This window comes from Anopheles merus, chromosome X (genome assembly GCF_017562075.2).
Source record: "Anopheles merus strain MAF chromosome X, AmerM5.1, whole genome shotgun sequence".
NCBI lineage: Eukaryota > Metazoa > Arthropoda > Insecta > Diptera > Culicidae > Anopheles > Anopheles merus.
This window is the reverse complement of record NC_054081.1, coordinates 6,667,451-6,682,620: the sequence shown is the minus strand read 5'-3', so window position 1 is coordinate 6,682,620 and position 15,170 is coordinate 6,667,451. Positions and strand designations below refer to the sequence as shown.

At 49.9% G+C, this 15,170-nt stretch overlaps 3 protein-coding genes across 4 annotated transcripts; 1 reads left to right on the top strand and 2 right to left on the bottom strand.

Moving 5' to 3' along the window:
* The first annotated feature begins 3,744 nt into the window (after positions 1–3,744).
* Positions 3,745–6,509, top strand: LOC121597909 (E3 ubiquitin-protein ligase SIAH2). 2 transcript variants are annotated; one of them, XR_006005485.1, is made up of 3 exons: positions 3,745–4,916; positions 5,015–5,772; positions 5,839–6,509. XR_006005485.1 is itself a non-coding variant. In XM_041924218.1 (2 exons), the coding sequence occupies exons 1-2, from the start codon at positions 3,975–3,977 to the stop codon at positions 5,672–5,674; spliced, it is 1,602 nt and encodes a 533-aa protein (XP_041780152.1). In that variant the 5' UTR covers positions 3,745–3,974; the 3' UTR covers positions 5,675–5,788. The 2 variants fall into 2 exon arrangements, 1 of the variants encoding a protein (XP_041780152.1); XM_041924218.1 differs by lacking the exon at positions 5,839–6,509 and having other exon boundaries at positions 5,015–5,788.
* A 102-nt stretch (positions 6,510–6,611) lies between these two features.
* LOC121597902 (transferrin) lies at positions 6,612–9,536 on the bottom strand. The gene is made up of 2 exons (XM_041924206.1): positions 8,010–9,536; positions 6,612–7,235 (listed from the first exon to the last, which is right to left on the bottom strand). The coding sequence occupies exons 1-2, from the start codon at positions 9,449–9,451 to the stop codon at positions 6,770–6,772; spliced, it is 1,908 nt and encodes a 635-aa protein (XP_041780140.1). The 5' UTR covers positions 9,452–9,536; the 3' UTR covers positions 6,612–6,769.
* A 3,888-nt stretch (positions 9,537–13,424) lies between these two features.
* On the bottom strand, positions 13,425–14,914 carry LOC121597932. The gene is made up of 3 exons (XM_041924267.1): positions 14,632–14,914; positions 14,001–14,269; positions 13,425–13,925 (listed from the first exon to the last, which is right to left on the bottom strand). The coding sequence occupies exons 1-3, from the start codon at positions 14,753–14,755 to the stop codon at positions 13,710–13,712; spliced, it is 609 nt and encodes a 202-aa protein (XP_041780201.1). The 5' UTR covers positions 14,756–14,914; the 3' UTR covers positions 13,425–13,709.
* Positions 14,915–15,170: the final 256 nt, after the last annotated feature.

Here is a 15,170-nt window from a genome sequence, read left to right as displayed (position 1 = left end):
GGGCACCTTTACACCAGCGGAGCGAGTTCGCCCGGGGCGACGGTTTATTTCCACTAAAGGGCGCTCCTTTGATAGGGAGCATTGTTTTGTTTTGTTTTATAGTTATTTGACTGACATTCGCCTCTTTATTTTATTCTTGTTTACAAATTATTTGCTAACAGCTATACACAAGGCTTCATTTAGTTTGTAATAAATATTACCCGTTTTTTTAATGAAAATCATTGCAATGTTTTCATATTATTCTTTGTCTGTCAATACTTCATCTTTATTTCCTGGAGTGAAGGGCTTATTAGCAACATAAATAAAAAACAAAACATGGATAATCAAATGATATATTTGATCACCAATTCTTTATTATTTTTTGGAAAAGTATCTTATTTTTTGATAAAAATAACCCAGTTTTAATTGACGTCATGCTTTTCTCATAAGAAAATTTGAAATTTGCTTGAATTATCGTGTCTTTTGTTAGGACAATGTGCTCTTTCAACCGCTTTTTCAAATATCCTCCTCGTAACGCAATGTCATCATTGTATTGCACTGTCATTTCTCACCAGCACGGATAAACGGACAGCCGGATAAAAGATACCCGGATAGAGGGCGCTCCATTGGACCTATAAATACCGAAAACAGTTCGTAAGCGTATCCCAGTTGCGCATTATAGCTGCTAAGTCGTAGGATCTAAGAGCATCCTCTTAGATGAATCCTGAGTACACTCGAGACTTGAACCCGTGACGAGCATGTTTACTGAAGCTTTTCAAATGACTTTAACGTTTTCTAAACGCTGTCTAAACAACTCAACATCTCAGTCTGAAAGGAGTATAAACTGGAGGAGATGCAAAAAAAAAGATTTTAAAAATTAAAAAAAACTGTACGCGACATCTGTTGTGAGAATTGGAAGCCAGTGGATTTCTCATCGTTTTGAAAGGATGCAACCTCTCACTTCACTGTTGATCGGTTTTGAATTGACGATATGCATCGCGTATCACTAGAACGGCGATGTGATTGTTTACTAAACTTTACATTCTGACCAACAGTATAGAAGGGAGCGAGAAATAGTTGACTGAAATGGCCCACTCATTTTCAGTCCCTGACGTTTAATTTGACACCGTTCTCAGTTGCCATTTCTCACTCTGCCGATAAGTCTATCAGCTTACGAATTGGCCACCCTTTAAAAAACACCACAGTCGAGGTGAGGGGGTTTCGTTTTCTTTCTTTCCACCCATTCAATTTCAAATCAGCAGACTCGTTGCCATTTCCTACGCATTGCTCTCTTCGCTCTACTGACACAACTGCTATACTAAGATCAATTCTAATCTCCATATGTTCATTTTAGTTATGTTTGCTCGGAAAGCTAGAATAACATTTAGGGTGTGACCGATAGAAGGTTCGCGAAACTCACTAAAAGATGGCTGGCCGCACTGAACGAAAAGGACAGCAATATAATAATTAATAAAACAACGGCATCCGTAGGGCAAGTGAAGTTTTGTAGGTTTAGCCATTTTTGTATAGATGTTTATATTTCTTTTAAACTTAATTAGTAGCTCTTAATTCTAAAACTTTCACAACTGTACAGTTTGAGCTTACTGTTATTTCGATGGGCACTATAATATCAAAAAACCCTGTTTTCCGACCCACGTTTACTTCAATTTGCACAATATGCTACCAATGAAAAGCGCTCAGCTGAAGTTCGCCCGCACCCGATCAGGTGCAGTTTGCTCTCCAGCAAACTAACGGAAATTGTTTGCAAAGCGCTGCTTTGTTGTTTTGCTCCGACCCGGCATATGTACCACCACTACCATCATGCGAATGGCGCGCGTGTATTAGTGTGTGTGTGCGCGCACCCGTGTTCCATCGTTGTCAAATTCGACGCAGCTAAAACCGTCCCAAAACAAAGGCGATGGAAACCGTCCTCTCCCGTACGGGTTTATCGGGAAATTTCCGGAACGTTCCCGGTAATGTAGCCTTTAGTTTTAGTCCCCTCCCCCCACCGGTTTCCCTTCCCAAAACAAAACACAGAAAAGGCTATAAAAAAACAACAAATGATACATTTCTAGAACACGTTGGCACCAACACAAATGCGATATGGTGTGATCGTCCATGCTGTTGGATGGTAGTTTGCTTCACGAATAAATCTTTTCTTGTTGGCCATACTTCATGGGAATTTCGTTTATAGTTTTTTTTATTGAACTCCCATCGATAATAGAGTTCCATTTTCAAAGCGAATTGAATCCCAGAATGTACTGACTTTTTATATCGCAAATGTTCAACACATTTACTTGCCGGTGCCAATATTCAACCCGGCGTCCTTCGAAAAATGCACCTTTTTTGCACCGCAAGGCGTAGATGCAATTAGAAAATTACGGCACCATCTGTAAACTCTGTTAGCGTAACACGTTAGCGATGTAAACAAGAGCCGAGTTGGTCGCAAATGGTCAAGGAAAACGTGTCATCCACATCATTCCCCACGCGGTCCTGCCCTTTGCGTGGTACCAAAATAAACCATACATGTGTTACAACGCGCGGGGCACGGCATACAGCAGCAGCAACAGCAGAGCGAGAAGCACATGGGCCGGTGCGTGATCGACCGAGCAAGAAATGTGCAAGCGCGAACGAGAGAGGTAACACCTACACAGACAAGCCATAGGCTTGTAAGAGATGCACACAACACACCGTTTGAAGCGTTGTTGGAGGATGTGAGGGTGTATTATATTGTGACTTTTCTTCGATTCTGAGAGCTGTAGAGTTATTTTTTTACGTTGGTATCGACACATTCTATATACCTACCAATTTACCTGTTTTGTACAAACACTTGCGAGTTTTACTGGATTGGGATTGGCCCCAAAGATACAGAAGACTTACACATTACATTATAGAGTGGTTTATATTTTACCTAGATAATCCACAATCGGTTCACATCTCTTTTGCGCTACACGGCGAGAGAAAGTTGTCTTCGGATGGGAATCTATCGATATCCGTGCTTACAGCAGCCGATGCGTCCATGCAGTGCACTATCGAGCTTGCCCGCAGTGGCCTCTGTTATCAGCGATTAAAAAGATAACAGACGCGAGCTTTCCTAAAGCCCGTTCGAGGAGCACACGAGCACGGGGTTGTCGCTGGTGGATATTATCGGATCTGGTCGCTCTCAATCGTTAATCAAGTGAAAGCAAGCTTCGTAGGCAGGCGGGTGTAGGTGGACACCGTCCTTGAGCACTGCATTCTTCCGGTCCGTGGGTAGCTGTATTCGGTTGGACAGCTGGGCGTTGGTATCGAAGTACCGATGGCGTGATGACGCCACCGCTAATCCCTAATCCCATTTAACACACTGTCCACGTAAGTGCACACACCCGCACACACCGGGAGCAGTACGCCAAAAGGGTAAAAACTGGTCAGCCATAATCAGGCCCGATAATCGATCGTGTCGACGCGTTTCTGGATGACGGGGAGGTAAAATGCGGAAGTGCGGTACCTTCCATCCCTAACAGAACCGAACCAAGAGAGCGAGAAAGAGCGCAACACGACGGCCCAAAGCGGTGTAAATTTGTATACCCTGTGCTGGTGCCCCCGGGCGCAATGGCGTGAACTTCAAATTGATGAGCAACGGTCGCGGTACGGCACTGATTGTAAAGCCGCAGCGTTCGCCGCAATGGCGGTGCGATTGATAAGATAAATCCACCAAGATCGGGGACCACAGCAGGGCCCTCCCCGATACCGATCGGTTATGTGTGTTGTTTTTTGTTTTTTTTTTCTATCCTCTATCGATGCGAGGGTGTCTCTCCAAATCGTCCCTGCGCAAAAGAGGTGCGAAAAGATGGGCGCAACTGGTCCGTTGATATGGTTCGCTGCAGTTCACCCGTCAGTAGTTGCTGCAGTGTCGTACGGTCCGGTTCGCTCGAGCATCAGCGCATCAGTCCAAGCAGGTCCGTCCGTCAACCCTTCCACCAGAGCTTACAGCGAGTCAACCGAGGGACGCTCCGATGGCAGACAGTGCCAGTGCGGCGGGAGAATCGTGCCCGGGCGATACGGCCGAACCGGAGCTGGCGGTGGTCCGGCTGCGCTCGCTCGACGAGTCCCAGTCGCCGAGCATCCGGTCGGACGGGTCCGGGTCCGGCGGCTGCCGCAAGTCCTCGCTGTACGTGTACGGCGACGGGCAGTTCAGCATCACGCTCAAGCACTACGACAGCATCGTGAGCGAGGTGAAGTGCCCGGGCTGTGCGGAGCCGATGGACGGGCCGATCACGATGTGCGGCACCGGGCACAGCATCTGCGCGGTGTGTCGCGTCAAGCGGGGCACCTGTCCGCTCTGCGGCGACCGGGTGACCGAGCTGCGCAACTACACGCTCGAGGCGATCGTGTCGAAGGTGCAGTTCCCGTGCAGGAACGCCGTCAAGGGTTGCTCGGTCCGGCTGCCGCTGCAGCTGCTGCGCTGGCACAAGGAGCGGTGCGGCTACAAGCTGATCGAGTGCTTCATGGGCAAGGTGTGGGGCGGGTGCGGCTGGCACGGGTGCGAGCGGGACTGGCTGGCGCACTGTCTGGCCGAGCACGCCGACCACGTGCACGAGGACCGGTGCGTGGAGCTGCAGTGGGCGTACGGGGCCGAGGCGGCCCAGCGCGCACCCGAGCTGCAGCTGGTGGTCGCGTACCACGTGGTGCGCGCGTACGGCGAAGCGTTCAACCTGTACCAGGTGTACGACCAGGACAGCCGCACCGTACTGTGGACGGTGATCTGCGCCACCAAGGAGTCGCAGGTGAGTGGGCGGTACGCGTTCGAGCTGGAGCTGTACTCGCCGGTCAACACCTGGCAGCTGCTGGTGCAGCGCTTCCCGTGCCACTCGGAGCTCGATCCCGACTTTCTCAAGGATGGCCACTGCGCGAAACTGCCGCTTGCCGATGCGCTACGCTTCATGACGGAAGATAAGGTACGGGCCTGACGCACAGGCTATACGCGCTATCGCTTCCTTCCATCTTTATCGCTTAATGCATGCAATCGCACCTTTGCCCCAACCTCCTATTTCAGGTACTGCACTATCGCGTTCGCGTACTTGAGGTAGGGCCCTCGCGCACCCAAAGCTTGATGAAGCTAAACACTGGCGGCGGCGGCAACAGTATCAGCACCTCGGCCACACACCTGCCCACCAACTACTGCTGCAAGAACATCGAAAACGTCAACCTGAAAGCGGTTCCGGAAGGGAACATCATCTGCCGGAAGCAGCCGGCTCACAACAGCGAGACGGCCGGCACACCGGACGATGACGAAGTCTTTCTACCGTACGTAGACGAGGAGGAGGAGGAAGCGAGGCCGATTGCAGGCGCGGGCAAATCGGTGCGCATACACTCCGAACCGAACTCGCCCAGCCGCACGGCCAGCCTGCGGGTGGCATGCTCCGTTCCCGTGCTGGCCCAGCCGCCGAGCGGCGATGATGCCGATCCGCGGCAAGAGGTCGAGCTGCAGCCGATCCAGCAGCTGGTGCGGGTCAGGATTTCCGAGCGCGAGCCACCGGTCAAGCTGCAGGCACAGTACGGTGCAGTCCGCAAGGCGACCGGGGCGGCCGAGCGGGGCGCCTCGAGCGAAAGCCTGGCGCACAAGCCCAGCAAGGGCGGTACGGGTCTGTCCAAGTTCTACAACGTCACCATGTACAAGGCGGCCAAGTTTCTGGACAAGAAGGGCATCAAGTGAGGGGCGGTCGCGTGCAAATGTCACAGCAGCGTTCCAGTGGTACGGTTAGGATGTGTTGGGTGCTGCTCGCGAAGTATATAGAAACACTTTCATTTCATGTAAGCTAGGTGTAAACAAACAAAAAAAGTCAAAGATTGAATGACGCTGTCTTCCACTTCCAATAGGATGGCAAAGAGCGATCGGAACTTTGTCGCTGGTTAAGCGCTGATTGGAAAGAGTTCTTCCAACCGATGGGCAGCTTGAAAGCTGCTTAACAAGCGCACGATGCTCGTTGAAGCTTTCTGGTTTGTTAGCACAATAGGGAATTTCACAATATTACTGGACATCTTTTGCATTAGAAGTTTGACATTTGGTAGCTGTAATCATGCCAATACTCCATACAACACCACACGCCACACTCAGATTTTCGGGCTGAAAAAATGTAAACAAATACCGATTCGTCGATTTTGCTAAAGCATACATATTTAGCAAACAAAAGATTAAAGACAGTTTGAATCATTGTTTAAACCCGTAATAAAAGTATTATAACTCATTTCATAAAGACATAAAAAAGGGAACAAAACGATTTTGCAATGTACCGTCTTATAGCGTGTATAATAGCCCGCCTTTTACGAAGCTAAGAGTTTAGTCTAAATCGATTTGAAATAAAATAGTCAAATTTGATTTTGAATTTTGTGAAATAAATAGTAAACATTTTTTCTATAAAAAAATTCAAATGTTCATTAGAAGGGAGGAGGGACGTCGTTATACACGCTAAAATATGGTATCTTATCTTGTCAACAATGGGTGAAATGCTTAAAAAAACAAACATTCCAGATAACGGAACTTCAAAGCTTATTAAGAGTACGAACGCGGCTGCTCGGTGGAATTGCACGCTTATGGTAGTAGATAATATTTTAAAACTTCGGGGAAGAATATGCATTAGACAGTGTTGCAATTAAGAGCCACTATTTATATTCATGTCTGCGTATTGGATTAAAATACATTGCTAACTGTTTGTGTCGCATTCTCACCACTTGACGCGTTGATGATGATGCAGTGTTTTTTGTTTGTTTTTGTGTGTTTGTGCACCTGTGCGGTGTGCGAATTGCTACCTCACGATCTTTTGCCCGCCGACAGGGCCACCGCGTAGTGGTGAAAGATGAGATCGAGCTGCAGCTCGCCGCTGCGCAGCCGGAACGGTCCGAACAGGCGGAACACCTGCTCCCGGGCCTGCCCGTGCCCGAACGTGTCCGACAGGGCGGTGAACGCGTGCACCACACTGTCCTTGACCGCCTCGTCCACCTGCCGGCGGACGTAGATGGCGGCGGCCGGACCACGCTCGTCGTTCGACCTCAGATGGCACATCGCCGCGTTCGCCAGGGGTTGGAAGGTGAAATCGTCGCACACCAGCACCTTCTGGTCGGCTGCCTCTCCCTGCGGCAGTGCGTTCGAGTTTACGATGCGGATCGGTGCGCCGGCAGCTTCCGGTGCGCTGGCGTCCACCGATTTGAGCGAGGGCAGGCGCGTGGCAAGCTGTCCGAACGCGGCCACGGCCCGTTCGTCTGCCAAATCTAGCGCACTGTGCGATAGAAGGAAGCAAAGCGACAAGTGATTTAATATTCGAGCAGGCCTCATGCAGGAATCGATTCCGGATAGCTCCGAAGTTTTCGGGAATCGATTCTGGATAGTAGGTCCAGAATCAGTTCCCGGAATCGATTCCAGTATCGGCTCCGGATTCGGAATCGGTGTCGGAATCAGATTTGGTTCCGGAGAAAACTTCTTCATTGGTTCTGGAATTAGAAACGGTTCCGGAATCGGAACTGGTTCCGGAATCGTAATCGGTTCCGGAATCGGAATCAGTTATGGAATCGGAATCAGTTCCGGAATCGGAATCAGTTTCGGAATCCGAATCGGAATCGGTTCCGGAATCAGAACCGGTTCCGGAGTCGTAGTCGGATCTGGAAATCGGCTTCGAAATCAGTCAGTTGCGGCATCTCCATAAGAATAGTCGTTTAGGTTCAATGATACTACATATTGATATCCTCAAAGAATCCAAATTTACTTGTAAACGATCCATTCTCCTGGAGATTTCCGGACTGATTATGCTTATGGAACTTCTTATTTCAATTGAAGAACTGATTCTCATTCGGGAGCTAATTCCAATGCTGGAGTCAATTCTGATTCCATTTTTCGGAGCGAATTGCAATTCCTAAGGCGATTCCTAGGTCGAGTTGGAATCGGCTCCGAAATTGGAATCTATTTCAGCATTGGAATTGGCTCCGGAATTGATTACGAACACGGAATCGAAATCCGTATAACCTCACAATTGCACCTAATCTCGCGCAATACTTACACCGGGCCGGTTTGCAGGCGCTCCCGGCTGATGGTCTTATCAGCGATCGCCACCATCACGTCGCCGAACGTTTCCCACAGCAGCGGCTCGAGCTGGGCATTTGGGGCCCGCAGCACCACCACATCCGCGTCGGTCCCATCACGCACCGCCGCCACGCAAGCCTCGTGCGTCTTGAGCACGCAGCTGAGCGCGGGGCGTATGTCGCGCGAGTAGGCCGCCTGCCGCATCAGCTCGCACTTCTGCCGCTCCGGCTCGGACACGACGCACAGCCGCAGCACGTTCCCGTACCGGCCCTCGCGCTCGATCACCTCCGCGTAGTTGGCGCGCGCGAGATAGTCGCGCGGCGCCAGCGTCTCGTTGCGCGCGACCAGCGGTGCGTTCCGGTCGATCCAGAGCCGCTGGGCGGTGGCACGGTCCGACTCCTGCTCCGGTGCCGTCCAGTAGCGGTGCAGCTGCTGGCCGACCGACTGCAGCTCCTGCAGCCGCGCCCCGCTCAGATCCCCGTTCCCGAGCAGCACCTGCCAGGGACGCTGGGCCCACGAGCACACCGGCTGTCCGTCCCCACCAGCGATCGGGCGCGTCGTGCCGTCCTCGCACAGATACACAAAGTCCTCCGGCCGGGCGGTCGGGTTGACGGCGGGTCCGGCCGGCACGCCGCCGCTCGTCACCGGCAGCCCGAAGTACTTGCGCACGTTGATCGTCTTGCTGAACGCCACGTCACCGCCGTTCTCGACCAGGCAGCGGATCGCACCCTCGTACCCGGCGTACCGGTCGTCCTTGGCGCACCGGTCCGGCTGGGCGCACCGTTGGCACAGGTTGCCGTACCGCTCCTTCAGCAGCCGATCGAACCCACCATCGGACGAGTAGCTGCCCGGCAGACAGGACGCACTGAACAGCTCGGACAGACCGGCGAGCTCCCGCTCGACCGGCGACAGTGTACCGTCGCCCTGCGGCAGCTTCAGCACGCCCGCCCGCTGCAGCCGAGTGACCGGGATTTTGTAGCCCACGTTGCGCCCGAACCCGGTGTGGCAGGAGCGCTTGCCGCGCAGGTCCGCCAGCGCGCGGAAGTTGTCCGCGGCGCGCACCAGCATGATGCCCTCGTACCGGAACTGGGCGGTCGGCTCCTCCGCCGTCCGCAGCTCGGCGAACACGGCAAAGTCGGCGTTGTCGAAGTGCGACGCCACGTACACGTCCTCCGGGTCGGCCATCAGGTAGTCCGCCTCCCGGTTCTGCACCTTGCGCAGGCAGTCGAGCCGATCGATGCCGCCGACGCACCCGACCGGTACGCCGGCCGCCGCCGTTAGCCGCCCACAATCGTCCACCAGCTCCTGGGGGACGCACCAGCGAAAGGAGAGCGCCGAACGTTCCTGCCGCACGGCGGCCGGTCCGGCGACGGCAAGTGCGGCCAGTGCCGCTACGCACAACGCGATGCCGGAATACATCCTTGAACTTGACAGGGAAGAGCGACCGGTGGCTTACTGCCCGTTGGAATGGATCGTGTGGCACTGATTAGAGCGGCACTGCTCGGAGGCCTGTTTTATAAGGGGCAGCATCCCGTACATGAGCACGTACGCGAGGGGGGCCAGAGAGCATTGATAATGCTCCCCGGAGCTGCTCCGTCAGTGTTTCTCAAAAGGAACTGATTGGCAATAGACACCCAGCACGAGATGTTCTTCGGAAATTCTTCCACCGAAAGTGTTTGAAGGTCGTTTTAGAGCATTCGCATATCATGTAAGACGCTCCTAGACCTTTGTATATGTATCTCATCGGTTACAACAAGTGTAGGCGTTGCATGCTCTCAGCTCAGGTATTTCGTTAAGTATTATTCCAGTCACGTAGTTCTCCATCCAATGCCCCATAAATTTTTTGTTTTGTTTATGCAGTTTGGTTAAGTGCCACTGCTCCTGCAGGGGATTTTTTGATGCTGATTGGATGCGTTTTTTTTCTTTTAATGGGACTTCCCCTTTCGTTCTACACCAGCGGTGGGCAAATTCTGGTCCGCAAACGAATTTGCCTGATTATAAAAGATAGGAAGAATCTATGTATAAAATACAAATTCTAACGACTCTCTCGCTCTACTTCTCCATTGTTCCCTCACTACTTTATTTATAATTCTTCACCCGTTTTTTGCCAATCTATGAAACAATTAGTTCGTTGTCTAATGTTTGAAGTGAAATGATGATCAAAGAAGAGCAGGGTTCAATTAAATTATTCATTTAAATATGGCTATGTTTTCATATTTTATGTTCGGATTTTCAAAACTACAACAAAAGAAACTAGCCAGGGACGCATAATAATGTTGGCGAAAGACAGTCGGCCACCAGGAATAAACTATGGATTGGCATCTAGATAGGCAGGCAAATTAAACGTACTACAAAGAGAGATATGACTCTGAATTTCAAAGGAGAGCATGAGGGTACATAGTAGTAAGTATGGTAAATAAAACCTTGCGTAAATAAAACATTAGTATTCAACCTGGCACAGCTCTGCCAAACGGGCCACAACAACAAGAATTGGGAATAAACCAAAAAGTGTTGCCGAAATTATGAAGCACAGACTACGATCCGATTCCGATTATTGTTAGTACGATTCCGACACCGGAAAAATGGAAACCACTAGTTCCACCCGCAGTGGAGTCGTCCGGATTCTCTCGGAGTCTGAGTCTTTCGGAGTCGTGCAGAGTAGTTCGGAGTCGTGCTGAGTAGTTCGGAGTCGTGCAGAGTAGTTCGGAGTCGTCTGGAGTCGTCTGAAGTCGTCTGGAGTCGTCCGGAGTCGTCTGAAGTCGTCTGGAATCGTCCGGAGTTTGCTAGAGAGGGTCGGAGTCGATTGGAGTCATCCAGAGTCGGGCGGAGTTACCTGGAGCCGTCTGGTGCAATGTGCTTGTGATCAAGCCTTTCATTCAATTGTATTTTTTGCCTTTCACTTTGCGCGTGTACTTCGTATTCAGTCCTTTGTTTCGAAAGCCGACTCTGGACGACTCTGGATGACTCCAGACGACTCTAGACGACTCGGACTCCGGACGACTCCGACTTCAGGTTACTCCCGACGACTACGGATAATACTGGGCGGACCTACCTTCCGGAGTCTGTTCCGAAATCTCTAACAGGTACTACTTTGCCGATCCTTAACTGATTTCATTTGACCCTTTAGCTCAGTTTGCCGACCGCTGATCTACACTGATACCGGCCTGTTACTGCATTTTTGCGTAATGAGAGATAGCTTGAGATTAGTTCTTAGAATTTCAAGTTTTTTTATCGCTGCTTCGCCAACTCTCTCCTGCAAACGGTTGCTTTGTGGTGTTAAGTTTTGTTGTTAAATATATATTTATCATTTAAATATAATGTAATGAGTGGCTATGAGGAGAGCCTCAGCGATGTATGGTTCTACAACTTACTTATAGTTGTACTTAAATAAAGGACAAAGAGTTCTTTTCAAAAATGCAAAGGATACAACATGATCAAAAGTCGCTGTTGGGAACACGAAACTTTGAATTTAAAGAAAAAAATAGTTTAACGGATATTCTTGATCTTGCGATAACCATTAAAATGTTATAATTATAAACCATAATTAATGTGAAAATCCATATACTGAACCGTTGAAATAGGAGCAAACATCAATTCGAGATTTTTTCATTACAACGAAACTCATGTAATCTCAAACTCAAGAGCAAGTGATCATAAAAACTTAGAGCAAAATAATTAACAGTCGGCCATTAAATTATGAGATCATGAATTCAACCATTAAAAACTTACATCAAACTTCGAAACACATGAAACGACCCACGCATCGAGAAAGTAAAATCAAAGAACAATTGTTCAATTCTGAGTTTTAGGAACAACAAGGATCGTTGTACAGTACCGCACGCAGAGCAATAAAATGAATTGATTCGAAGGCATGCAGTCCACATCCCGCTAGCGGTCTAACGGATCTAAACATATGGTAGCGATTTTCCCTTCTAAACCGATAACGGAAGGCGTAAGCAAAAGGAACAACCGAAATACGTGAAACAATTACCTCACGCAAACTGTTGTCGCATAGAAAGTAGGAATAAAATTATAAGGACATTTTCCGCGGACATTAGCGGTTCTTGTAAAATTACATGAAGAAAAAACAAATACCTAATGAGAATTAAACGACAGTCTCTACAAAAAATTGTTAAGTCTTAAAATCTTGAGTCACTGCTAGCCGCTGGACGATTTTGTTTACAGCGGCACTTGCAATGTACAGCGGAGCCCCTCATAACAAACATATCCTTATTAGGATTTTTCCCCAGTAAAATCTCGCCTATCGAGCAATATCATTTGTGTTCCAAGTGCATTTTAAAATCAAGATTACCTTCGGATAAGATTCAGAATTTTTTGTTTAATTTTTAATATAAAACTGTGTCTGTCTGTCAAAAGATTTAAAGTGACTTTGGCCCTTATGAACTCGTTCGTCACTGATATAAAACTATTGCCAGGAGGAAAAGTGTCGTATAATTGTGTAAGTATTTCTTGCGTGCTTAACTGGATCTACGTGTTCATGAAGTCGCGAGATTCCCCTGCCAATTGCTGCCACTTGGAGGAGTATCGCATGATTGCAGATGACCATGAGTGTTGATGATGATTGCGGGCAAGTGTGGTTGTAGATTTCTTCTCTTGTTTGGCACAACAACCGCTGTCGGTCAAATTAATAGATTTAATGGCATTAAATTTATCGAATTATTTAAACATGTTACTCTCGCTGAATAGTATTTACCACAGCAAATTTCTGATTGTGATTAAACCGGTTTATTTTGGGAGGAAAAACTCTAGCAGGAATTGTCTAGCAGTGCATCAACAAATCTATCTTGGAGTTTAAAAACGAGAAAAGGTCGTCGTGCAAAACAAAATTAAATGATATAGATTTTTGTAGCATTTCTAACGCTACCAGTAGTTAGAAAATTAATGCAATTTAAAGAATTTAGAGAAGCTTGAACAGTTGGATTCGCAAAACCCCCCCAAGTGAAGATTGCGACGTAGCTGATTACTGAAGAAAAATCCCCAAAAATGATCTTCTAACCAGCTTCAGAATATTACTAAGCCAAACTTTACCATACAACCTCATGGTACCTATGTATAAAAGGGCTAGCAAAACTATAGCTACCACAGATGAGCCGCTTTTACCCGCGCTTTAAGGCCACTAAGTTCGGATATTGCTCGAGTTACGCTAAGCGAAACGTCGTGAGTCGCTTGAAAAATCGCTTGAAGCTAGCTACCCTTTCTCTATTCAAACGTCTATTTTGTTGCTACTTCTACCCCCTCTTCTTCCCTAGTTTCTGTTGCCTCCTATACAACGCCTGCCAAGCGACATTACACTGTTTTGCTCTGAAACGGATAATGCCCCGCAAATGGGCCTCGAAGCAGAAAAAAGCGAAGCCTTGCACACCCGGTAAAGTCGTTTGAGTTAGCGTTTATATTTACAAACGAATAAAGGGATCGACATCAGTATGCTCGCTACACAGGGGGAGGGGTACAGAGCCAGCCAACTCGTCAAACTGGGCAGGACAGCACGTGGCACAGCGCACGGGGCAAACGCGGATTTAAGCTTCAGCAGCGCCCACCGGTGGCCAAGAAGAATGCCTCTCCTGCAGGCTGTTGTGTTGGTTGTTTTTTTTTACGTTGCTCGCCATTTGCTGTTTGTGCCAGTGCATTCTGAACAGTGCTGGGGGGGGGATTGCCTTTACTTCTTGGGCGTTTCCGCGGCGGTACGCTGCTGCAGCAGCTGGATGCGGTGCAGATTGACGCAGTCGGTGAACTGCTGCACCTCCTCGGCACAGCGCAGCGTCTCGTTCGGGTTTTGCCGGTAGCACGCGATCACCTTCGCCTTCAGGTCCTGGCACGGGGGCAGCTGCTGCTGGACGGCGGTCGTTGCGAACCGCTTCTTCACATCCGCCACCTGGTACCGAGCACGAGGAGAGAACAGCATATGAAACCACCATCTCACGCGGGTTTAACGCCCCTCGTCCCTTACCGCATCGCTGTACTCCTTTTCCAGCACCTGGTTCGTCTTGGCGAGGTTGGCCTCGAGCGCCTTCAGCCGCTGCGTCCAGTAGACGTCGTTCTCGCGCAGCTCCCGCTCCTTCTCCTGCAGCACCTGCATCGAGGTGAGGGGCAGCTCGCCCTGGTACACCACGGACGGTGGCGGTAGCGGGTTCGGGTAGGAGCTGGGCCCACGACTGGCCGGCGTGCCGCTATCACCACCACCACTCTGCTGCTGCGGGGAGTCCGACCCGTTCCGACCTGCCGGGGTTGATTGGTGCAAAAAGAATCAAATTGAGACGGGCTGCGCATCGCTCACTCCACCACCTTCCAGCCCGGCGGCATGACAGTGCGACAGTTGCTAACGGTTGCATAACCGGCGGGAGGGATTTAACTATTGATGGTGCGGCACGGCCATCGAAACGCCCCACTGCGGCGGCCGCACCGGAGAGGCTCGGGTTCGGTTCAAACAGCTGCCCACCGGCCCGCCCACTTGCCTGCCTGTCTGCCCTCAAAGCCATGCACTTTTTTGCGTGTGGGGATCGATCCGCCAGGTGTGCTCTCTCTCGCTCGCTCGCTCGCTCACGGGGCGATTGCAGCAGGATTGCAAATGCCGTACTCACCTTGCGCCTTCGACGGGAGGCCACTCTTGAGCCGCTGCACCACGTCGTCGGAGATGTCGATGAGGCCGGCGGGTGAGTCGTTGTTCACGACCAGCGTTCGCGGATTGCTGGATGCGGCCCCCATCGCGTGCGGGCACCTATTCGTAACTCGGAAAAGCAGAACCCGTGTGGACGCGCGTGTGTGTGTGTGCGCGCGATGGCCGTTCGACGTTTGCCGTGTCTGTTGTTTCTTTTCCTTCCCTTGTCGTCGGTCTTTTTCCTTTTCTTTTCACTGCGCGAGAATTTTCAACCCCGAAACCTTTGTTTTGACAGCTGTCACGGACCGGGAGCACCCAAGGAGCAAAACCGCGCGACAGCCGGCGGACAATCGCGATGTGAACGCAATGGAAGCAAAACAAGCAACAAAGTGAAACATTTTAAGTTTACTGCTGGAAATCTACAATGGTTTCAAAATTCCATACATGATACAGGTCGAAGCATCTTCCTGAAATTGACGTGTTGAAGTAAGTAGAAGAAATCTTGGTTTGACAGTTACCCGG